We start from the raw sequence: 26,440 nt of genomic DNA, 5'->3' as shown, positions 1-26,440 counted from the left end.
GCTGAGCAGGAAAACCTACAAGGGGTACGTATCCTGGAGATCAGATAGGGGACTCTACGACCTATGGTGGGTAGGTCACCCATCGACACATGAGTATTCCTCCTATTCCCTAGTCAATGACTTACATTCTAGAATATATCTATTTTTTAAACCAGTCGCTTTGAGTCGGATGGTATTGAGTGCTGTATAATTGGCCCGCACCATGTCTGTTCTCTGTCCCTTGATGGTGACACGACAATGGGGCAGACCACTCACAAAGGTGCGGAACTAGCCCCTGCAGGTTGAGGCATTATTGGACCCCCCTTTTGATCAAGAACTAGCTGCATGCATTTCTGCATATTTTGCGCACAGTAATAAGTCCACATCTCTATGCGTCACCGAGTGGGACCAACACAAAGTGGTAGTGTGTGGACACTGAATGTCTGCGTCCCTGGGTGTTCGGAAGGTGTTGAGCTGTGAAGTGGCTGCATTGGAGGTTAGGCTTCACGAGGCAGAGATAGCCATCGCTGACCAGACTGCCGGCCCGGATCTCCTTTGTGACCTCTGCACAGAATACAAAGAGGCAGAGGCTAGACTCTGCAGGCTTTATTCTAGGTATTATATGACACAGCAATATGCTCTGGGCATCTGCTCTGACTGCCTTATGGCGTGGCTAGTTTGGGAGTCTCTGCAGCAAACTCCTGTTGGGGCAATCAGACTGGATTCTGGTGAGGTGCTTAACACGCAGGTGGCCATAAACACAGCATTCAAAAATTATTATCAATCATTGTATGCGGCCACAGCAGCGCCTCCCTGCACAGTTATCTGCTTTTTTAGTCAAGCTACTACCCAAAATACACATGTTGCAAAGAGATGAATTAGATAAACTGATTTGACTAGAGGACATCCGCACAGCTCTGGCTCAGCTGGCCCGCAACAAGGCCCCTGGTATGGATGGCCTATCAAGTGAAAATTACCCTGCATACGGCTCCCACCTCCTACCAATCATGCTTGACATGTTTGCTGAAGCATGTAAAACACACCAACTGCCGCAATCACTACGTGAAGCCCTTATAGTGGTTTTGCCCAAACTGGGACGTGACACACTAGACGTGCGATCCTATAGACCACTCTCCCTACTAAAACTAGATTGTAAAATCCTGGGAAAAATCTTGGTGAATTGACATCTACTGTTAATGCCTGGTTTGATACACATGCATCAATCTGGTTTCTTTCCCTGATGGAGTAATTTTTCAACATCAGGCGACTGATACGACTTCACAATGATTTACATACAGACTACAACGGGGTGGCCGTCTCACTTGACATACAAAAAGCATTGGATACAATCAGCTGGGATTACCTTTTTGAGACTCTAAATCAGATGTGTTTCGGGATCGGTTTCTGGAATTGGATACACATCCTATATAGAAACCTGATAGCCTGCGTTAGAACAGGGCACATTACATCTGACAGTTTCCCAATACACCGGAGCACTAGACAGGGATGCCCACTTACACCATTATTGTTTGCAATAGCAATGGAACCATTGGCTGCCAGACTGAGACAGGATGCAGAACGTTGGGGGATAGTGGGGGCTCAAATGTACCACATTATATCCCTATACGCAGATGATGCCTTAATATATTTACATGATCATGAAAAGTTTGCACCAGGAGTTATGTCCTTGCTAGATTCCATCAGCACAATATCGGGGCTGAAGTTCAACTATTTCGAATCTTGCATTTTTCCCATGTCGCCTGTCCCATTGGATGAACAACATACCCTTCCAAATTGCCGACTACAGTGGTGCCACACCACGTTTAAATTTCTAGGGATACAAGTATATCACTCCATAAAAGGTCTAAAAGAGGGCAATCTTGACTGTGCCACCAGATCTATAAGAGGTCTGCTCTCCTTCTGGTGTGTGCCTCTGCTTTCACTGATAAGCAGAGTAGCCCTAGCTAAAATTATAGTTCTACCTAGGCTACTGTATTTTTTTGCGGCGCTACCGATTGTTCTACCAAGATCTTTTTTCCAAACACTACACAGTTTTTAGCTGATCTACTCAGGGGGTGCCCAGGGCCTTGACCACGACGCAATGCCCACTGTACAAGGGGGGTCTTGACATGTTTAACCTTGAATTATACTGTGCTGCGGCTCAGCTACAATGGGTGCTACGATGGTTGAGCAAATCTCAGAACCCAGACAAAACAAATGTGACCAGCCTCCTCTGTGTCACCTCAGTGTATGCTTGGCTGATGACAAGACATGCCCCCCCATATGTGGATCTATTCTGATGACCACGGCCAGAGCCTGTTGGCACAGATTTATACATAGTAAACTTCCTAACATATCATACTCACCACTGGTACCCGTGATGCAGTTGCTGACTGCTCGGGTCATTCTCCCACATCACATGATCCTGTGGAAAGCTGTGAAGCTCATGATGGTGGGAGATTAATTTGCAGAGGGTATACTACTGACATTTGATGAACTTAAGGTAGCCAACGACTTGCAAGTTGGTTTATTTTTATCATACAATGCAATCAGATGACATATATAACACATGGCAAAACGGTGACGTGAAACCAACACCGTTGCAAGCACTTACACTACTACTGTCTGCTTCGAGGGCTGGAAAAGCAATTTCCAGATTATATACTGCTTTGAACAATACAAATTGCCCGGGGATGGATAGTGCCCAAATTCAGTAGAACGAGGTGCTTGCTAGTCCTCTGACCCAGTGCTCATTGCCGTCAGCCTTATCCAGCATTAAAGGAGTAGTGCGCAACCCTAGGCTCCATTTCACACAGTACAACTACCTGCACCAAGCTTATCTTTCCTCTTACCACATTAAACGCATGATTCCAACAGAAGAACGTAAATGCCCACGTTGTGGTTCACCCGCAGCTAGCTTCTATCATATAGTATGGGAATGCCCTTCTTTACAGGTGGCTTGGCAATGGGTAGTTGAGACTACAGCTGACATAATAGACCACACCTTGTCACCCATCTCTGAATCCTGCCTGTTGGGACAACGCCACAGAGCCCGCGGGGACAAACACCGTCATAGATTTATTGACCTGGCGTTTGCCACATTTAAGCACATCATAGCCATGCATTGGAAGGTGTCCTCCATCCCAGACACCACTAAATGGTTGCATATATTGCTGCAGTGATCTTGAGCGGAGGCTGAGCTGCAGTGTGCGTTGATACGTAGGGGCCTAGCATGAGGCAGTAGTGAAGTCTGGGATGAGTTCACTATCAAAATAGAAATAAAAAACAATATTTGTCCCCCATGAACAAGATACAACACCGTAGCACTGTATGTAGGTATGATACATGATGCCATCATGTAATTACGTGCACCAAGCTCGCACATACTTCCGTCAGGCTGGATATTACTGATCATTACATTATCTTACCCGACACTATCCCCATAGAAGTGCCCCTCACCTTATTGCCAACTCCACCCTTCAGACTCTCAACCACATCTGGCATTTATATGTCCTCACTTTGATCCACACATGCTCTCACATAGACAAGGGTCACAGCACACATGTGTACAGCTTTATGCCCACTGAGACACTGGTGTCATTATTTTTTATTACAGCACAATATTTGCTTTGAGGTCCTCCTGGTGTGTTTCTGTCCCCCCTCTCCCCGTTCACGCTCCCAATCCCCATAACCCCTTCTGTATTTAAAATAGCTGTAATAGTGTTGCGGTTGTAACTGTATGGTTTTCTTTGTCTTTGCATTTGAATGGCTTATAAAACTTAATAAAGGGGGGTGTGGCCAAGATGGCAGCGTGAGTGGACACGCTCGTCCAAGCTCCGCCGCCCGGGCCCCAGAATTTTGCAGCGCGACCCAGGAGGTTGATAGCCCGGGGTGCCGGAGGTTGATAGCCCGGGATGCCCAGAGCTGGTGACAGGTGACGCAGAGCGAAGGGCACTCTGAGAAGCCCGGGGAAGCCCGCGGTGGGCAGAGGAGAGGACGCGGAGCCATGCGGCCTAGGTCCGCGCTTGAGGCCGATGCGCGCAGCACGCAAAAGACTGTGCAGCGTGGTTGCCCCGGATCTGGCGCTCCCCTGGCCGTGGGAGACATTGCGGCAGGAGCCCAGGAAGTGGACAGCCAGGCCGTGTTGGGGTGAGGGCTGTTCCGAGGGCCCGGAGCGGAGAGGAGCGCCGACGGCCCCAGAAAGAGGATCCACCCACTGAGCTCGGCTCCCCCTCCCTGGAGGTAGCAGTAGAGGAGCGGGGGTGCAGCTGGTCACCCCGTCCTTGAGGCGGGACGGCACACAGAGCTAGGCCGCCGATCAGCGGCGCGGTCGGCCCACGGTGGCCCCACCTGGTGGTGCAATAAGCAACAAGGCGACGAGAGGCCAGAGGGGGTCTGAGGGGCAAGCGGTGGTTAGTGGAACACGAGGCCTGGAGTGACCTGGTCGCCGCGGGAGTCGGTGAAGAGGCCCTGGCCGGGCGATAGAGCGAGCAAGGCAGCAAGCAGGAGGGATGGCCGCTTCCAAGTCCAAGCAGGAGCGATCAGTAAGAGAAATGCTGACTGGAACACGACTGGTGCCGGGTGGCGCAGCTGAGGGGCCACCGGCGGAGAAGTCCCTTGAGACATGTGGGGAGGTGGAGGTGGATGAGGAGTCCCCGGTCACGAAGGGCTTCCTTACCTCCTTGTTCGACTCGCTCCGGAGTGATATACAGGTACTCCGAAGGGACATATCTCAGGAGGTGAGAGAGTTGCGAGGGGAGGTTACGTCCCTGGGTGAGCGAGTGGCACAGATGGAGGATGGCGAGATCTCCCGCGGCGAGGAAGTGGAGGGCCTGCAACAGGAGGTTGTACGTCTGCAGGAGCAGCAGGACCTCCTACAGATAGTGGTGGAGGACCTGGAGAATCGCTCAAGGAGGCATAATATCCGAATCAGAGGGGTGCCGGCTGGGGCGGTGAAGGAGGACATTGGAGACTTCGTGGTGGAGCTGTTTCGCTCATTTCTTGGCCTGGAGGAGACCCGGGAGATTACGTTAGACAGAGTTCACCGAGTAGGCCGCGCGGGTGGAGCTGGAGACCGGCCACCAGATATTTTAGCCTGCGTTCATAGTTATGGGCTTAAAGAAAGCATTTTGCAGCGGGCTTGCAATTTTCCGCAGGTCCTTTTCAGAGGGCATGCGCTTCAACTATTTCAGGACCTCTCGGCCCGGACCTTGCAGCGGCGGCGAGAATTCAAGCCCATTACTGAGCATTTGCGAGTGCATGATGTGACTTACTCGTGGGGTCACCCATTCTGCCTTGCCTTCCGCTGGGAGGATCAGCTCCGGCAGGTGAGGACTGTATCGGAGGCAAATCGGATTCTGCGCCTGGAGGGCGCTAGCCAGGACCCGGGCGCTAAGGGGGCTTTGCTGGCAGTGACCACCCGTGCTTGCGACGGAAGGAGAGGAGACAGCAGCCCCCCACAGCTTTGGAGCAAATGTCGGAACGGGAGGCGGTATTGAGCAGCGTGGCCGCTGGGACTAACCCTTGAGGGAGCACTGGCCGTGGAAAGCTGACCTGCTGTGGGTCGCATCGATTTAGGCCTTTGTGGCCGCTCAAGAGGGGTCCGGGTGGCGGGGTTGTTGGACCTGACCTAACGAACTTGAGAGGCTCTACAGCCCTGTTGAGACTTTACCTCTACGGAGATGTGTGTGCGAGGACTTTGTTGTTGTGGGCACCTGTTGTGCGTACTGGTTGTATGTTGCTGTGCTTCCCTTCAATATTGGTTATTGGATGGAGTAGTGGTATGGCCCTGTTTTCCGGAGTGGTTGAAGGTCTGTCCTAGGTTGTGGTTCCCCCGTGTGGCACCCCCTTCCTGACTGCTTTTCTCCTCTTGATGCATGACTATTAAATGCATAAGCTTGAATGTTCGTGGGCTCAACAGTCCGACTAAGAGGTTGGCGATCCTATTGGCCCTCGAGAATTCTGGGAGCCATATCCATTTGCTACAGGAGACACACTTAGTGCAGAAGGACACATACCGCATGCGCTCCAAGTGGTTCCCTAGGCAGTTCTGGTCGTCAGCCTCCACGAAACATGCTGGGGTCGCGATACTGCTTTCAAGGTCCTTCCCCGGGGAAGTAGTGGCAAAAATTCATGAGGTACAGGGAAGGTTTCTGGCTATCCGAATGAGGGTGGGGGCCTTTTCCTTTACTATTGCTTCTCTATATGCTCCTAATACTCAGCAAGAAACCTTCCTGAGACAGGCTGTTTCCCCGATGTTGCACTCGCCGGATGGCGACATTTTGCTGGGAGGCGATTTTAACTTGGTGATGGATAATGATCTAGATCGCTCTGGTCACCGGTATGGGCAGGCGGGGGAGATGACAGCGGCAGGTCGCCAGTGGCTGGCGGAGTGTGGTCTGGAGGACGTGTGGAGGAGGGCACACCCTACGCTTAGGGATTATTCCTTTTACTCCGCGGCGACCAAGACGTATGCACGGCTTGACTTTTTCCTGGCATCACAGGAGCTCCTCTCCCGGGTTAGGGAGTCCACGATTGAGCCTAAGGCCCTGACTGACCACGCCCCTATTACTGTAGAGGTTACTTTGCATCAGAGACAGGTGGGTGCCTCGGGCTGGCGCTTCAGGGACTTGCTGCTTCAGACTGGGGCAACGGTGGAGTCGATCCAATGTGCAATCACGGATTACCTTAGTTTTAATGATGACGGCAACACCTGAATGGGGACTTTGTGGGAGGCCTTCAAGGCGGTGGTGAGAGGGGAGGTGATGTCACTGTCCGCTAGGGATAATAAAGCAAGGAGGCAAATCAGGGAGGAGCTGGAACAGAGAGTGGCGGCTCTGGAGCGCGCACATAAATCTACAGGGGCGCCCAGAATCTGGCGGGAGTTGGAGAAGGTGAGGCAGCAGCTGAAACGGCTAGATTGGGATAGGGCGGAGCACGCGATTGCGCGTCTTAAGCACAAGTATTACATCGGGAGTAACAGATGCGGAAAGCTTCTGACACACCTGTTACGGGCGCAGCGCGCAGCGTCGACAATAAAGCTAGTTCGTTCCCCTTCAGGTGTGGAAGCGGGAACGAGTGATCAAATTGCAGAGGCATTTGCGGAGTTTTATCGAGGATTGTATGCGGCGGATGAACGGAGTAATTTGGCTCCGGATACATTTCTGGAGGGTATTGCAATTATTCCTCTTGGTGAGAGAGAGGCATCTTCTCTGGGCCAACTTATAAGGGTGGAAGAGGTCATATCAGCAATCTCACGCCTGCAGGTGGGGAAGTCCCCTGGCCCAGATGGCTTTACGGCACTTTTCTATAAGACCTTCGTGTGGAACTGGTGCCACTTTTGGCTCGGCTCTTCAATTTCTTCCAAACGTCGGGAGCGCTAACGTCCTGTATGTTGGATGCGACCATTGCAGTCATACATAAGACGGGGAAGGATCCAGAGGAGTGCGCTTCCTATAGGCCGATCTTGCTTTTGAATGTAGATGCTAAACTATTCACAGGAATACTTGCCCACCGCTTGAATTACTATATGCCGGGCCTCATTGATCCGGATCAGGCAGGTTTTATTCCGCACAGACAGTGCAGCAATAACACGAAGCGGCTGCTTCATCTGCTATACAAAACAGACCGTTCCCGCCGGGAGGCGCTCTTCCTCTCTATCGAAGCGGAGAAAGCATTTGATAGGGTTCTTTGGCCATATCTTTTTAAGGTGCTGGAGCATTTCGGGTTGGGCCCGGGTTTCATTACGTGGATCCGCTGTATCTACCAGCCCCTAGTGCTGCTGTCCATGTTAATGGTACGCTTTCATTGCCGTTCCCAATCAGACGTGGGACCCAGCAAGGGTGCCCGCTCTCTCCTCTCTTGTTTGCGCTTTACATGGAGCCTCTGGCGCAGCGTCTGTGAGACAGCCCTCTGATCACTGGCGTGAAATTCGGAGGCGATACTCATCTCATCACCTTGTATGCAGATGACGTGATCCTTACCTGGCAGAACCCGCGACCTTGCTGCCTGCACTTATGGGGATTCTTAATGAGTTTGGCCGGGTCTCGGGATTCCGGGTGAACATGCAGAAGTCACAGGTCCTTAGTCGATTTATCAGTGTGGAGCATGAAGAGGTTCTGAGGGCCCGGTATCCCTTTTTATGGTCGTCCTCGCAGCTTTCCTATTTAGGGATTGACCTGGCGCCTTCTGCTGCAAAGACGGCGAGCTTGAATTACACAAAGCTGGTTCTTGAGGTGCTGCGCGATCTAGAGACCTGGGAGGCTTAAGCTGTCCTGGCTGGGTAGAGTGGCGGCGGTGAAGATGACAATCTTGCAGTGTGTATTGTATGTGTTCCAGGCGCTTCCCCTGACTCCTCCGCCTCGGAAGGTTGCAACTCTTTAAGCGGCGGTTCTGAGATTTGTCTGGGAGGGTCGACCTGCGCGTCTCCCGCGACGGGTTCTATATCGTCCTAAGGGGGAGGGAGGGTTGGCGGTTCCCTGCCTCTTGCGATATTTTCAGGCAACGCAGCTGTGTTTTCTTTTAGAGTGGAGTCGCCCGCTTACTGAGAAACATTGGTGCTTTATGGACCAGGCGGTGGCAGGCTTCCATATATGGAAGGAGCCCTGGCTCCGGCAGCGGCACAGGGCTGGAGGACTTTACTCCTCTCCGATCACGGGAGTAACGTTACGTGTATGGGATGCGGTGGCCGGTTGGTTGGGGCTGACGTCGTTCCCATCCCCGATGACCCCCATAGATGCGAATCCGTATTTTGGGCCGGGGTTACACGTGGAAGTGCTGAGACGTTGGCATGAGGGGGGTTGTAAAAGGGTGGGGAGCCTTTTTGATGAGCAAGGAGTGATCCCTTTCGACCAGATGAGAGAGACATACGGCTTGACAGAGGCGGACAGGATGATGTATTATCAGATACGGCACTGGGCCCTACTGCCGGCTAATAGAGCATTAATAAATAGCCCGCTAACGCCATTTGAGAAATGGCTCCTGCTGAAGAAGGATGATAAACAAGTAATCTCGAAGCTTTACAGGCTATTGCAGGGAGAGGGGCGCCCGGCTAAATCTAAGGGACAGTTGCGATGGGAGAGGGAGATGGAAAGGGAGCTTTCTGACGAAGAGTGGGAAAGTATCTTCTATAGGATACACCATACGGCCTATAATGCGGCAGGCACGGAAACAGCATTAAGGTAGCCTCCTATTGGTACTAAACCCCAGCAAGGATACACACATGGGATCCCTCTAAGTCTAGCCTCTGTTGGAGAGGGTGTGGGGGCAGGGGCACACTTGTACACTTACTCTGGCATTGCCCCAAGCTCCATAGATATTGGGAGAGCATTATAGATGCTACTGATGCAGCGTTCAGTACCAAGATCCCTAGATTCCCATTGTATACCTTATTGGGTCTGCCCAATCCGCTCACCTTTCCTCTGAGATCGTTAAAAGGGCGGCAAATGGCCCTGGCCCTCAACCCGGTGTTGCAGCTGATCTTAGCGTTGTGGGGCACGGACAGGATACCGACATACGTGTCATGGCTGCAGAAGTTGTGTTTTATTTTGGCAATGGAGAAGCTCACTCTGGCCTCTCAGCAGTGGGTGGGGGATCTGAGTGACTTATGGAGACCGTTCTTGCAGATTTTAGCCACAGAGTTCACTGAATTGACTTGTCCGGCGTATCTGAGAGTGCTGGGGTTGACATGAGCCTCTGGGAAGGTGTCTACTGGAGAGATCTTTGGGAGAAGTAGGGCTAAGCGGGGGCGGGACGGGGGATGGAGAGATTGATGGATGGCGGGGCATACCAAGGGAAGAAATGTTGGTGTTATATGTTTTGTTTTATTTTGTCTGGAGTCCGCTTACCAGGGCAGCAGTCTTCTGCAAGTGACTCACCTATACTTGGGATCACGAGGGGGAGGTGAGGGGGAGGCCCCCTCTGATATGAATGCACAGGTGATGTTCCCTACGGGCTGCTCAAATGCTTTTGGACTAGAAATGCTGCAGTGTGTTTGCTATCCCGCAATGCTTTGTATTTTCTATGCTGGTACGTTGAAACAATAAACAGATTTGATCCATAAAACTTAATAAAGAGATTTAGCAAAAAATCTATATTGTATAAAAAATTCTAGTTAGAATGCTTGCCAAAAGGTTAGGTCAAATTGTGACTACCGTCGTCCGCAGATGTGAGAGACACTGCGACTCAGTGTTCATTATTGCCTCAGATTCGTACACCTACTACTGGTATTTTGGGACACAGTTTCCAAGGTCCTCCAGGCTTTTTCAAAGTCCTGGTGGACTTTGATAGTGCCTCTGAAACACTGAATTGGGCCTTCTTTCAGCACGTTCTTGACAAAAATGAATTTGGGTCTTCATTCTTTCAGTTATATTAAGGTATTGAAAGCTACACTTTGCCCAAGTATGGGTCAGTGGTAAAATATCTGCCACCTATACCATTGAGCATGGAAGGTAGCAAGGGTTAGTCTTATCCTCCTTGCTCTCTCCTCCTGTTGACCCAAGTGTGGTAAGACATTACAGTCTTGGATGCACTTCCACACTGCATGACAGATTTACCAATATGTGGTGCACTGTAGCGTAGCAAGCAAAGTTGCTACGTTGTTACCTGGAGAGAGTAGAGTTGCATCATATCTTCAAAGAAATGTCATAGTTCTGCTCTCTGCATATGCTTGTTCACTTTGTGCTGGCTAGTACCAAAGCAGACACCCTTTACCTTAGTTAAAAGGTGTCTTCATTGTGATCAGGACAATTTTTGTTCAGGAAGGAGTACCGTCACTTGAGGCTATTTCCTTTTTGTGTGTGAATGGCAGAATGTAGCACACATGCACAGAGAAAATAATGAGGAGAAATAAAGATTTTTCTCCTCATTAAACCTGCCTCAGGGAGGTGCAGGTTTTTGATGCAAATCAATGTCTACAAGATTTGTAGAAATGGGTTTGCATCAACGTACATGGGTGACTACCTGGCCTTACTTGTTTTTACAAATCAACTTAAATACCATTTGCATTGCTTAGTAAATACTATAAAGATTTAGCATCAGGTCTGTAATACAAAAGTAAAGCTAACCCACGCAAAATCTTTGTAAATCTTAGCCTCCATTATTTGGAGCACGACCTAGTTTAAGTTGAGATTGCTTCCTACATTATCATACATATTACAAAACATCCCCTATTATATCTTACTGGGTTTATCATATGGTCATATCAATGCTTTTCTGTGGGCTACCATATTCAATGGTGGGTTTTGAGTGGTAGATGCCCAGCTTTACTGCTAGCTCATCCCTATCACCAAATATTTTTTGAAGAATTAAAGAAAATGCAGCTCATAGACAACAGATCAATCTCTTCGAGGGGCCAGAGATTCTGTGCCTCCTCCATGACTTGGCTATCCCTCGCTTGCTTCCCTCTGTTACTAAGGAGCTGAAGTGGATGGGGTGCCAGGGCAAGCCCTCACAGGAAGCCATACTATGGCACAGGACATAGTTTATAGGCACCAAGAAACTCAGGAAATTTCGCTCCTGGGATATGATTGGAATCTCAAAGCTTAGAGACATTTTGGGGGGGAGTAATTTGCAGGATTAAAAGAAGACTTTGACCTCAACAACTACAGGTTTTTCTGATATTTGCAAATAAGGCACAGACCAGAAGCATATAAAAGGAGTCTTGGCTACATTACCTGGCTTCAGTCCATTGGACGGCAAGTTAACTTTGGGCCCTCTAGGATGAAAGGGAATCTACTGAACCTACAGGTCCCTAGTAATAAATATCCTTGGTTCTTTAGCAATGTCATAAATGTGATGGCAACAAATGTGAATCCTCTGGAAGATGACAAGTGGGTGGTGACAAATATGGCCACTTGAATCCTGGTAATTCCATTAGGCTTTAATATTTCCAGATTGTCGAGGCTGGGCAAAGGACAGTGCCCAATCTGCCCAAGGTGTGGCATTATGGTGTGCACCTTTATGTAGATGGTACAGAATGTATGAGTGCTAAATCCATATTGATTATGCATACACCACATATTAGTGACTGCAATAGGGTGGCCCATCATCACTTGATCCAAAACTGGTGACACTTTGTCTGATGTATATTTGAGGTGGCTCTAGTGTCATAAAGAAGCTAGTTGGAATTGGTTTCCTTCTAGCAAAGTTTGATACCACTTTCATTGGAAGCCAAGTACAGTTCCCCAGTAAAGGAATGGCTCTGTGGGATAGGCTACTGTGCCCAGGCAGAGTAAGTGATGGGTAAGGCCATAAGTAGAGAAAGATCTGTGAACCGTGATGGGCACACCTCAAAGGGATGATGCCTTGATTATGCAGGATTTTCTCATAAACAACTAAGCTCTAAATGAAGCCCATGTTCTCTAAAAGGATTTTCAGCAGATAAAGCATTCATCTCCAGGCAGCCAATCTACTCATTAGACCTAGCTCAGTCCTTTAGTTTTGGCATTGTACTTTTTCTGCTCTCTGTGACACACTTTTTAGTTTTTCCCAGTCTGGTTTATTCTAATGATTGTTATTGAATTCAGTTCACCTGTGACAGCAATTTGTTTTCAGTACAAATTCCCTAAAACCGTGTTAAGGGTCTTGTTTATATAAATTCCTTATCAAATACTTTATCATCTACCAATGGAAGGGGATTCTTATGAGTAATTCTGGCTTTAGAGCATAGCTATCTGCAAGCCCTATGGCTTAAAGTATATATATTAAAGTATAAAGTATATATAGAGAGGATTTGGATTCAGCTAGCGGAATATGTTTCTTTCACTCATGCTATTTACTGTTTGGCACACTATTGAACTTTCTATGAAGTGCTTGCATTGCAATACATGGGGATTTTCTTCACATCTCGATGTACGCTGTTATAAATGGCCCTCTCTGCAAGGCCAATCCTAAATATTTTGCTTTTAACCTCCACTGACTTCAAAGGGTAGGCAGCATAGCATGCTTGTTTTCCAAAATTTTGAAATCACAAATGTCATGGGTCAGTCCAATCCATTTTCCAACAATCTTCTAATTTGGAAACAATACACTGACAATGTATTCGATATTTGGAAAAGGAAGATAGAATGAGACTTTAGAATTGATGAACTTGTTATATAATAGAAATGATTTTTTTACATTTACTATGACTATTATCAGAAAGGAGGTATCCTTCTTGAACTTACATATACAAACACATAATAGAACACTAAAACGTGAGCTCTTTTATAAGCCAACAGACTGAAACAATCGTCTTATGTACAACAGATTCCATCCATCAACATTGAAAGGCAACTTAACAGGTCACTCCCTTAGACTTAGAAGTAATTGCACAGAGAAACGTGACTTTAAACATTGTGCATGCAATTTTGCCAATAAATATAGGGGAAAACAAACAGAGCAATAAAAAGGGCCTGAATAATTCCTGTGACCAACTACTCCAATCATTGCAGAAGTCTGAGACAGACCACCTAATATGCATTGCCTCAAATGAAATACATTCAAGCCATTTAAAGAAAATCATAAACAACCACTGGAGAATTTATGCATCAAGTCCATTAAGATCTGAAAAAGTTATGTTGTCCTTCAAGGGTGTAGGTAATTTAAAGACCTATTAGTTCACACAAGACCTAAGACAATTGTTCCATAAAATAAATTGTGAATAACATGAAGCCACTTTTCATCACCCATGTGGTCATTGTAATATCTGTCCATTGACCAAAAAAGTGAAAAAACTAGATGTAGGCCTACACATTCCCTTGTCTCTGAAGCACCTCACCAAATGCTATTTGTAAATTTTTAACTACATGAGAATCTGAACATGTAACTTGGAATGATGTCAAGAAAAGTCAGAATAAGGATAAACAAACACAGAAATACAATAAGTGGCAGAAAAACAGCAACCACATTAATGAGACATTTCTTACAGAAACAACACTAAGAAAACAGATATGTTATCAACAAATTGGCCCAAAACACAGATAACATACAACCCAATATTACTCAATTTCAAACTGAGCTGGATATACCAGATACAAAATTCAGTCTTAAGTCTGAATGATGACATATAGTGGACTCAACTACTAACATAAGCCCACACCATTGTCAAGCTATAAAAGTATCTTTAGGCATACAATGGTAGTAAACTCACTAATCAACAAAGTGAATCTATTTAGAGGACTTGTCAGTAAGGAATGTGACCTAATACTTTCCAGTTCAATAACTCATAACGGTCAGTTAACTTTGGAACAATAAGGATGCACTCGCAATATTGGAGACACCTGAGAGACATAGTAAGATAATCAGCATACCTTCCACTTTGATCAATATACCTAGACTATTATTCAGTATCACTATATTAATGTTGCACTTAATACTACCAAATTCCAGGGGTAACTGGCCTGTGTCCCCATAAAAAATGGTAACGGGATGGTTGTAAAATCACTGCATACTACTCTTTCCCAAGTAAAGTAGGAAAGCCTTTGCCTAACAGGTGTAACATAAGGACTCGCTTTCCCAGATCTGTACACACAGGCCACAAAACTGAAAAAATGGATGGGGTTGATTTCTGCTGAGCCATGTTCTGTACTATAATATAGACTATTTGTTCTATAAGAATATATGAGAAGCTCAAGAAAAGTGCCTGCAGTATGATGAGGGACTTCATTACCCAACAGCTTTCGGCTTTATTTGGTAAAAGACATCCGCATGACATCAGGTCAAAATCTGGTGCCGATGTATCCAGGGCATTCAGCAAAAGGCAAATGGGACACACAATCAGTTTAACAATGGAACATTCTCTTTGAAAAAGTTAGACTATAGTTTTGATTTCATGATTGTGGTACTATAATACACAATTACGTGTTAAAGCAAGAAGCAATGAGATGAAGTATACCAACACAAAGACAGCAACCCACAATGTCAGGTATCGAAAGAAACATACCCAACGATCTAGGGATTTCTAAGGCTAGCATCCATTCATATACACGTAACCCTACACACTACAATTAAGGTGGTCAAGACCTGTAATTGTGTGTTTGTCTCAGCTGGTGCCACACAAATCATTGCACTTGAAACTTTTTAGCGTTTGTTTATCCTGTTTGATTTTCTATCAGTATTACTATCTTGAACATTTCAGCAGAATCAATTCTGTTTGATATGGCATACATTGTTTGAGCCTATGAGACCATGAGCACAGTATTTTTTGTCCAGTGTAGATCTCTATCTGTGATACAGTCTTCCACAATCCAGCACCATTGAGCCTATGAAATTTGGCATACAGTGAATTAACCTACAAATCCACTAGCATAATTATGTATGCTCATCTAGTGTTACTATATGTAGCAATACTAATATTTACCTAACTGGATAGTAGGAGAGATCATCTCAAAAGAAGAAAGTTATTTTACCTATAACCATATGGCCTTTATTTATATTTTTTATCTTGAGTGTGTGAATACAGGGGAATGTCTCCCAGATCTGACCAGCAGACCTGAGAGTGCCGTAAAGTTAGGTAGATTTAAATGAAGGTGTGAGTTTGAATACACATGCATGATCACAAGTTCAGTGTTGTTTGCAGTGAAATATAGCTCACAACACACCATTACAGTGCCTTGACATGTGCAGTGTCCATGAGTCACTGGTGATTTGCACTAATCTGAGTTGACGAATTACATAAAACGATAAAAAAAAAATCTGCAAGTGTTTTTCAGGACAGGAGAAACAGGTATGAGAGCATTAAGCCTCATTGTTAGTGCATGGCATGAGAGTATGCATAGTCAGGGACTGTAGGAGCGCTGACAAAGACCGGAGATTGACAGGAGCTATGAACACTGGCAAAACATGTTTGCATAACTTTCCGGATAAATTCATCATTGATATTCATCAAATATCCAAAACATGTTATTTTTATCATATCTAAGGTATTCGATCTGTAAAGGAACTTCCCTGGATATACCTAAAGATATTTTAAGCTATATCTGGATCCCTGCGACTATTCAGTTCTAACTTATATAAGAACTCCCAGCACAGTCCGCCACAATTAGTTGTGAATGATGCAATACTTTAAAATCCCTGCAGGTGTTCCTTTCAGTAAAAAGGCCCAGTCAGTCATTATGTAAAGATGTATTTGTATAAAGAAAATGTGGTGGTTTAAAACACCATATCAAGGACTACATGCTCCCTCAACGGTTTGTTCCTGCACATGCAAGAAATAGATTTACATTTGTCATGCTCTGAGTATCAATATTTAGAAAAATGCGTCAATTCTCACTTGAAAACAACACGTCATTCATAATGGTATACAAAGTACCTACCGCATTTACCAGTCCAAATCCCTGTTGTATTATTATCCAAGTGAGGTACATTTCCCAGTTATCTAACAGATTTCAGCTCATTTCAATTCAAGCACGTGTGCACTATGCTTTACACTTGCAAATGAGGAAATAGTCGCATCCCCAAAACGCAGGCACCTAGCTGAGCGTTTTTTATAGACCTTTAACAAAATTAATTGATATTTTATGTAAAAAGGTGAGTGCATAGCTCTTACCTTTAACTGACAGATCGGAGTGCCACAAATTGCATAGGTTAAATTCCACCAGAAATCTAAATAAATAAATAACATGTACAGTTATCAACAACAGTTCAACTTTCCCGAATCGTTTTAAAAATAGTATGACTATGACAGAGCAACAACACATCTTAATAATTTCATTAATAGTAAGCTGCAAAAATTTCCAGCACGTGGCGTTCACACTAAATATGTACGCATCATTTAGAGTTATTTTTTTAGAATGTATTTAGATTCCCTTGCTAAATGACATATGGTTAGAACTCTCCTAACCCCATCACACAAATACAAATAAAACACTCCCTATGTGCTGCCCAGAACTTCAAGTAAGGAAATTTTCATTTTTTGCCAACACTTGTGGTCACTAATTAAGCAATGGCTCAGCGCTCAAATATAAATATATAAATATATTCACATGTTTTTCCCCAACAATATACTCAAGAGATTTACTATGACAACTTGATTAAGATTTCTAACCTCTTTGTGGTCAATGTGATTTGAAACCATCTTCCAACCATTAATCATTTTGGGAAGAAGCTAAAATTATACCTTGGCATGGCAAACCTACAAGACACCACGGATAATATTAATCATGGTTACAAAGCCCTACTAACTAAATAAATTAATTGTCTACGATTACAACAGTTCCTATTACTGCTATTGAAACTATTTAATTTTTTGTAAAGACAAACACATCTGTCAGTTCTTTTTAGATTAACTCGGGACTATAATATTGTGCTAATGAAAAGATTTTAAGTTGGCAAATCACAAAATATATTTCTGACATTTTGGTTTTAAAACATTAGATACATGCATCTCGCACAAAGATACACAGACTATTTAACTCACCACCTGCGCGAACATGGAAATTCTATTGGCTATACGTCGAACTTAGAATTAAAACCAAGCAATTTGTTTTTTCCTCAAACTGCTTTCCGGCAAAGGTTTTTGTTTATTTGTTTGCAGACTGGTCCTACCTGCATCGGGACCAGACCATCCCTAATTCAACCACAAATCATAACGACAATGTTGCCTTTCATGCTTCCTCAAAATTGTAGTTTAACTGAAATGGAGAAAACTGACTGTTTTGGGACATTGTCATTATCAGTTTGATTTGGGCTAAGTCAAAAGGAAGGACACCTCTAAACCCTGTTACAACATATCAGTACCTCTAAACAATAGATAGGACCCTTGACTAACAATAACACATGCAATGGACTATATCAAGAAAGTATACAAGAAAGTATTCCTGCAATTATTAGGAACAATTATACTGTCTGCTTGATCATTTACTGCACACATATAGCATTTTTTGTTCTAAATGAATCGCTTGTCTTTAAAATGAAAAATACATCAAATGTATCACAAAAATTTAGGACATTTCTTTTGTTGTGATCAAATATTTGAAGTGATAGCTCATGATGAGTGATGGTATCCCTGAGACAACTTTTCATTAAGGCTGAGTACTCTGCATCACTTCCATTCAAACGCGTTAGTATCAGACATGAAAAATATTTAAATGTCACCTAGGATTCCTTTGGCGCTAAACACTAATGGCCAGATTCACAAAGAGCACTTTGTGGTACATTCTGTGGTACTGAAAATGTACTAGAAATTGCAATTCACAAACTACATGCAGAGTATTACGCCTCTCCATTATCTACTCATGCGTGTGTGGAGTTCTCTAAGTGACTGTGGAGTCTCCGCACACTTAAGTATACATTTTAGTAGTAAATATGAGAAGGACTGAAGATAGTGGTTGGGAAAAGGGGCAGACTTACCACAAAAAGGAGGAGGAAGTGAGATTTAGATAGGGTCCGGGAGGACTTTAAGGATGGGCTTCACCAACCCTCACAAGAGTAAGTCTAGGTGCACTCCTTTGGGGGTGGAGACATGCAATTTACACTTTTGTAGTAAGTTTACACTCACAGATTGTGAAAACCTAAAGAATTAAACTTACGCTAAAATGTAAACTTACTAAAACATCAATGTTACCTTTGTAAATCCGGCCCCATGTTTCCAAATTACTGTACAGAAAAACTCATGGAAATAATTGAAAAGATGGCCAGTTTAAGAGACAACATGCTGCCTACTTTCAGTAAAATCACGAAGTCCAGAATGTATGTTTAAACGTACCCACAATAAATGAGTTAAATTCACACATGATACATCTTAGCGGAAGCAAAAAATAAAAGCAAGAATGGACAGTGAGTAATGAGAAGTATGCTGTGCTTGAATCGGTTCATTCATCTACTATTTTCAAAAAGCCAAGCATGTTAATATAGGAGTTAGTATTAAATGAAAGATTTAAAATGTTACTGAAGAAGCTATGGACGTTTATTTACTCAAAAACAATTTCAGTGGATTCCACTTACAGATTTCCAGATATCAACACATCCATTTCCAGCTATTATGTTTTCAAAAGCCCATAATATCCATTCCAAAAAATAAGATACCCCAATTAAAGTATTTTTAGTCCACATGATGTTCTTATAAGCGGAATCAACTGTTTGCATTGAAAGCAGAGTTCAAATATGCTACAATTTTGTACGGATTCTACTTACAATATAAGTTCAGTCATTATCCATTTTACTGCAGCAAAGAAGGCTTTATAAGGCTGGAGAGAAGTAACTTGTTTAATAAGAAAAGTGAAAGGCACATTTTATCTGAAGCATCATATGACAGAATTACATTTTTTCAAACATTGAACATAATTTGATGCCATTTATCATATATGAAATGGTGAGTTTTATAGCACAAACGGATTTAAGCAGCTCATTAATTAAATCAAAGAATATTTAATAATATAAACACAAAAATTGCCCTTGTTTGAAAAATTGTAATTCACAATTAAATTTGACATTTTAGACATATAGGTAGTATTAAAGGCACTGTGGCTGCAATTAACTAGAACCTCATGAATGTGAAGCACATACAAAGGTAGGCCAAAGCAACATAAAACAACCTTTTTTGGCAACCAACTTATGGTATCTAGCAACATAATATGCGGCTCTTTTTAATATTGCTTAGTCTAAAAACTGATTTAAACACTTGTAGTTAAGAATGAACAGTCATTGCTGAAAGTTTCTGAACACTTTTACAAATAACCAAGTGAATAGCTTATATTTAATTGATTTAAGCAGTAGAGAGAGTATGCAGTATACTCCGCAAATGGTGATCTAACAATGATTGGTTGAACGTTTTCAAAATCTCCATCTTTAACACTTGCTGATGGTGCTCTAAGGCTGTACCAGTCAAGCTTTCAGTATGGTAATGCACCTGCACATAATGCCAGGGGAAAATCGGTTGTATACATATTTATATTCTTCATTTTAATTCTGAAAATCAATAATGACCACTTGGATTCAGGTCTCAAGAACTGTCAGTTTAACCATGGGCTAACTGAAAGAGTTTAACACAGGCTTCACTTTGATCAAATGTATCAAGAAGAGGATTGACAGTAGAAGAAGATACACAATGCACTTTGTAAAGCATTTTAGGAATGCTTGTGTACACCTTTTTACCACCAGATTTGGGGCACATAGAGAGCAGTAATTCTAGCTTTCCATTTGCATTGTACACTTTCCTTTATGTTTCTTTTGTGTGAAAATCACATTTCAAGTTGCTTTGGTGATTTGACAATGAAACATTAATTTCTTGAATCAAATGACTGTTGTTTTCAAATGGAGGATAATGAATGGTGAGTAAAGATGATGTTAATCTCTTTCTCTTAAGGGTGCTAATAAACATATGTTGAAGTATTGATGATACATTAAAAAGCTTTCTTTCAGCAATGTACATTACTATGTATTGAAAAACATGTCAAATATTTTATTTTTGTTCTAACATAGCACATGATAAGAAAAGCAAAATATTTGAGATAAAGAGGTATTAATACACAATTTGAATACGAAATCTGAAATGAGTGGAAGTATACTACTTATAATAGTGGAGTTATGGGTGGGTGTTTATGATGGATGCTAATGTATACTTACATTTAGTAAACTACGGGCACTGTCACTACTCTCTTTATTTGTCCTACACATGGCCTGGTAGTCATAAAGAGTAATTCTACAGAAAAGAACAAAACATGTATGTGACTCAGGTAAAAAGAAGCACAGCATCATCATCTAACAGTTCACATTACACAAGTAGATGCATGAACAAACTCTGGATGTCAGAGGGGCTATCATTCTTCACACAAATTAATGCAAACACAGAAAAGATAATTAAATGGGATGTGCATAAAAAGTAAAGGAATATTTACAATTGTATTTTTAAAGTGAAAATTGTATGGGGCAATGCTTCAACAAGTTTACAAATTCAGGGGTGTTCATTGTAGGGCCATAGCAGAATCCTTGCTTATTTTTTTAGGATATTCACATAAGGTACATGCACATATGCCCAACTATGCCCAATTAATGCAGACACTGGTTGGAAGAGGAATTGTGCTGTGTTGCACTGTGGGTGTGGTGAGAAGAAGCGAGGCAAGGAGTGTGAGCCATTACAGTGCTGAAGTGGCATTGCCAGCTGCCTGTTCCTGAGAAGTGGCCCGATGCGGCCGAAGAAGTAGCAGGAGGAAAGGAGGTGAGATACATCTATGCTACCATTCAAACTGAGGCAGTGGGGCCTTGGCAGTCCAGTCCAGTGTGACCTTGGGCATGGTGAGCTTGTGGTGGTGCTGGGCAGGCTGAATGGGTCAAGCGGGGTCCATGTGATTTGCATTTTACTTCCCCACAGTCTGAGACTGGGTGGCCTGACACTTGGCCTACCTTGTTTGCTTATTTCCTGCTCTGCTGCTTCTTGGACCAGGGGGTGCCTTGGTGGGATAACAGACAGTGCCAAAAGCAGACAATTGCAGGTGGCAAGTAGCCGGTTTCCTTGCCCTAACTCACACCCTGCTGCCCTATTTTGCCTATGAGAGAGTGTGATCTTGGTAGAGCACATGTTGGAGTGCTCCTCTTGGACTTTTAGGTTGACCTATTTCGTCTCCTGTTCTTAGTGTCAACCATCCCCCCCTCAGGTCTTTGAAGCAAATTAATTTCTCCAAGCTTTTCCTTGCTATGGTAGCATGATCTGTGTGATGATAGAAGACGGAGGAAAAACCTTGAGGATGGAAGAGGCAGGGGACCACGGTGTTTGCCTTCTGTTAAGAGGGGCCTCACCAGGGGGGTCAAGTGCAGGGCAGCTGAAGCAGGGGAGCCAGTATTCGATGCGGCTTGCTTCCCTGCACAGCACTAGCCACTACACCCTCCCTATTAGCCATTTCAGCTAACAATAAAGTGCCTGAAACAGACTGCCTGACAAGAATACTGATGTGGCTATCTATTACACCTCAGAGAGTGAGCCTATTTAATTAGGCTCAACTCAGAGCGACCCATCTGGGTGATTTACTCAAGTAAGTTGATAACATAAGTTTAGGTGATGAAGACTCAAAATGACCGCAAAGAAATTGTGTTCCAGATGCCTGATTTACTTGTAGGGCCTGTACTAAAATAAAATATAACCCCTTGAGTAATAGAGCACCTCACATCAACTCACTAAAAAACAGATTATCTCTCTTCAGGGTGAAGAGAGAATGATCCATGACACTTTGAACAACATCATGAAACCCTCCCCTGGACAAAGTGTTGATAATTTCTCTGTGCGATTTAGACCTCTAAGCCCCACTCCTGGTGAATCTGGGTTAATAAGTCAAGATGAAATGCTCTGCCCATTGAAAAAGGATTGTACTCTTCCGGACGTAGATCCAGAGTTTAGTTGTAAGTACACTGCTGCAAGATAAGGATAACATTCTACAAACCCCATTTACATCTCCATTGACACCTGACCTGCGACTCTTTAGTAGCATGCACTTGGAGCACTCCTTAATGATTTCTCAAACATCAGCCACTCCAGACTTGGAATTAATTGGCAATCAGTCATGCAATCCTCCAGGCCTGGAGACAGGGGTCTCTGATTCGTTGTTTTGCCTAGAGAGAATTATATCCTCCATTTTAGCCTTATTACAAACATTTATAGTGGGGTCTGACTCTATCTAAGACACAGTTATATTGAAAGCAATAATCGGTTGTAAAGAAGAAGGTTAAAAGTGACACAAGATAATTTGAGAATGACTGACCAAGGGACATCTATGGGTACAAATCCAGTAGAGGACACTAATGTTCAGATCCCAGAAGTCTTGATTTCTGCTCACAAGCAGGAAAGTCTCAGGTTAAATCATGTGGGGATATCTCCAAAAAAGTCTCCAAGGCAGAAAGCTCTACTCTTTCCATATGAGACATTCATTACCCTTGCTCTTTGGATGCTGCAACAGCTGGTTCCACCGTAAAATTGTCAAATCCAGAACGTGGAGAGTTTTCTATCTTTAGGACTAAATCCAGGCAGAGTTAAGTGTGGCTGCTCCAAGTAGGAATGCACAATCTAAGTGCAAGGGCAAAATAAAAATAAATAAAAAAAACATAGAGAGAAGAAACGAGCAAACTGGCAAATTTTGAAAAAAGCTCCCAAAAGACTTTGCTTTAGAGTTGGGGTGATAACCTCCCAACTGAATGAGGGACCCTTCCAAAGTCACCATCTGGAACAGTCAAATCAAGGTCTCCTAACCTCATCTCGAAGAGCTCCTATAGAAAGGACTCATCTGGAGACAGTAGTGGTGTACTCTGCCGTTTCACTTACTCTATGCCCTTCTTCACTCAATCCGGTGTCTGCCCTTTTTGTGGACTTATGTAAGGTGTAAGTCGTAAGGTGTTTTGACACTATTTTTTTTATTTTATTTTTATTCAGCAGGTGGTATTCACATTGCATAAACTCATCCATGGACAATATCCATGAATAAATACTCAGACCTACTCCCTTGTCTGCCCCCTCCCCACCTGATCTAACGACAAATATTCATTTTTGCCCATATCCCTTGATATCTTTCCATTACTCCTATCTGTTGGGCATACAGCTTTTCTTTAACTCTAGTAGACTCCATTTTCGCTTCCTATAGTGCGTAGGTCGGAGATACTGGAGATTTCCACACCTGAAGAATAAGTGCTAAAGCTATTATAGTACCCACAAATATCATTTGCCTGGAAGAAGTGGGAATATTTGTGATTTGCGCAATGCCCCAAAGTGCCACCACTGGGATAGGGGTTATTTCATAGGCAATCCAAAAGCTCAACCTCTGGAAGATATGCTCCCAGTAATTTGCCAGAAATGGACATGAAAAACACAAATGTAGCCAGTCCCCCTGAAATATTTGACAACGTGGACATTGACCTGGCTGCATTTCTCTTAACCTAGAGGGAGTATAATAAAGCAACCATTTAGAGAAAAAAGCGATCCTCTTAAATTTTGCCCCTCTAAGTGCTTAATATGACATCTCATTATGCTTTCTGCAGTGTTGTACCGCTATCTTGCATCCTGTCATATTTGTTATCGGATCGGATCAAATGTTCAGAAGTTGCTGTAATTGACCCTGCATCCTGAAGTAGTTTATACTATTTGCTGATACCTTTTTGATTATTGTAGAAAGCCTGAGTGATAGCTTCATTAAAGCTATTCGGTGGTTGTCTTGTTGCGTACAGGGCATGCTGCATTTGGCAGTATGAGAATTTTAAGGGTTCTCGGAATATCACTTGCACACATTACACACTGTGCCCAAGTTTTGAAGTAATCCGCTAGGCAAAAATCCGCCAAAGTCTCAAAGCCAAGCCCTTCCCATTGCTGGAGGTTTCTCTGGCTTACTTCTACTCCTAACATCCAAACGTCCCTTACACACAGCACCAAATAAGTCTTATCAATTTGATACTTAGCCCGTATCTGTAATATGACGAACTGCATCATACTTGGTATTTTATATCTAGCCCTTTTTGGTAGACGAGGGAATTTTAGGAAGTGTGTAAGATGAATATTGATTTCTGTCATCATCTGATTAAGATAGAAATTGAGTTTTGTTTTTTGGGCTGTTCTTGACGCCCGATCCAATAGACATGCTTCATAATAAGTTGTAATGTTGGGAAGAGCTAGTCCCCCATATTCCACTGCCAAAGTTAAGTTAGCCAGCCGAAGACGAGGTCTCTTATAATTCCATATGAATTGTCCGATTAATGCGTGTAACTTCTCAAAAAACTTTTTAGATACTCTCAGGATTACACTTGAAAACACAAAAAGTAATAGGGGCAGGATCATCATTTTAACTAGTGCTAGCCTTCCAATAATGGTCATCGTAGTTTCCTGCCACTTAAAAAGTAGTCTTTGAATCTTTTTAAGAACATTCATATGATTCAACTGGAACAGATCAGCCAGGCTCCCGGACACGTACATACCTAAATATCTAATAGGGTGAGACAAAGGCGATACAACCCGGATATCTTTCGGCAGGATCGATGTCGCAACGTTATACAACAAGGCCTCTGATTTAGATTGGTTGGTTTTATACCCCCCTAGCTCTGAAAAGGCCTTGATTTTTGTGAATGTTCTTTCGATATTGTACTGCTCTGCTCAAAGATACAAGATCATATCATCAGCAAATAACTTTACTTTGGGGACCAAAGGCAGTGGCGCCTGGATGTATGAGTCTTGTCAAATCGCAGCAGCCAGAGGCTCTATAAAGAGTGCAAACAACACTGGGGAGAGAGGGCAGCCCTATCGCGTACCACGGGAAATTTGTACTGACCCTGCTATTTGAGTATTGACTGAAATTTTGGCTTGGGCCCCGATTTAGAGTGTCCGTATTGACCGAATATATTTCGCTGGAAAGCCAAACTTTGCGAGCACCAAGAACAGCACTTGCCATTGAACTGAATCGAATGCCTTTTTGGCATCAAGCATTATGATTGCCGCTGGATGGGAACTATGTGATAAATAATCTATTGCCTGTACTAAAAAATTAGAATTAGTGGACAATAGCCTACCCGGTATAAATCCGCACTGGTCCTCATGTACCAATGCTTGTGCCACCTGAGCTGTGCGAACTGCTAACATTTTGGCAAATAATTTATAGTCCTGGTTTAATAGGCTGATTGTACAATATGAACCGGGATATTCTGGCAGCTTATCTTTTTTGATAAAGCTAACCACTATTGCTCTCGAAAATTCTGAAGGAATTTCCTTTCCTCCTAGTATTGCATTAAATAAGTCTACTAATATTTCAACAATTTGTTCTTCTAGAATTTTATAAATTTCTGCCAGGAGGCCGTTTTCACCTGGAGCTTTACCACTGGGAGTGCCCCTTATTATTTTAATAACTTCTTGAATTGTAATTGGTGATATTAATATACTTTGAACTGCTGGATCTAATCTTGGTAAAGTTACTGTATCCAAGTGTTGTGTTGTTTGTGAGTTATCTACTTGCATCTTTTCTATATGTAATTTGCGATAATGTGAAAAGAATACTCTTTAGATCTCTTTGGGGTGTGTGACCATTCTGGACTGCTGTTCATCAAAAATGGCTTTTATCATGTTATTCCTAGATTCCTTCTTCATTGACCAGGCAAGGAATCTACCTGCCTGCTCGCTTTCTTTATATTGTTGCTGAAAACTAGTGTGTCTATTTAGTATCTCCCTTGACAGAAAAAAATCCCTTAATTTGGCTTGAGCCCTTGCCAACCTTGATGCTGTCTCTGGGTTGGAGAATAATTGATTTATTTTTAATGCCTGTTCTAGCTCGTGTTGTAGTGTTATGGTTCTTTCGCTGGCAGTTTTACCTACGTATGCCTTAAAGGAGATTTCCTTCCCCCGTATGAAGGCTTTAGTGGCCCCCAAAATATAAAAGAGAGGGGCAGACCCTTTATTTATTGGTAAAAATTTTGTAACTGATATTTTAGGGTTAGCTACCCAGTCTTCATCTGTCAGAAGTGATCTATCTAGACGCCATTGTGAACGATGCTGCTGGTTACCACAGTCCTTAAAATCATTAAGCTCAAC

General features: G+C 43.4%; 1 protein-coding gene across 2 annotated transcripts in view; it reads right to left on the bottom strand.

Annotated features, from left to right (window-relative positions):
* Positions 1–26,440, bottom strand: part of CACNA2D3 (calcium voltage-gated channel auxiliary subunit alpha2delta 3) — a 2,455,990-nt gene that overhangs the window by 81,797 nt on the left and 2,347,753 nt on the right. Inside the window, exons 32-34 of one of the 2 annotated variants that reach the window (XM_069206447.1) lie at positions 20,521–20,596; positions 19,090–19,142; positions 16,505–16,560 (exon numbers count right to left, since the gene is read on the bottom strand). In XM_069206447.1, the coding sequence (XP_069062548.1) occupies positions 16,505–16,560; positions 19,090–19,142; positions 20,521–20,596 (185 nt within the window). The remainder of the gene's footprint in view (positions 1–16,504; positions 16,561–19,089; positions 19,143–20,520; positions 20,597–26,440) is intronic. The other variant, XM_069206449.1, reaches the window with a different exon arrangement.

This window comes from Pleurodeles waltl, chromosome 9, assembly GCF_031143425.1.
Source record: "Pleurodeles waltl isolate 20211129_DDA chromosome 9, aPleWal1.hap1.20221129, whole genome shotgun sequence".
NCBI lineage: Eukaryota > Metazoa > Chordata > Amphibia > Caudata > Salamandridae > Pleurodeles > Pleurodeles waltl.
This window is presented reverse-complemented; position numbering and strand designations above follow the sequence as displayed.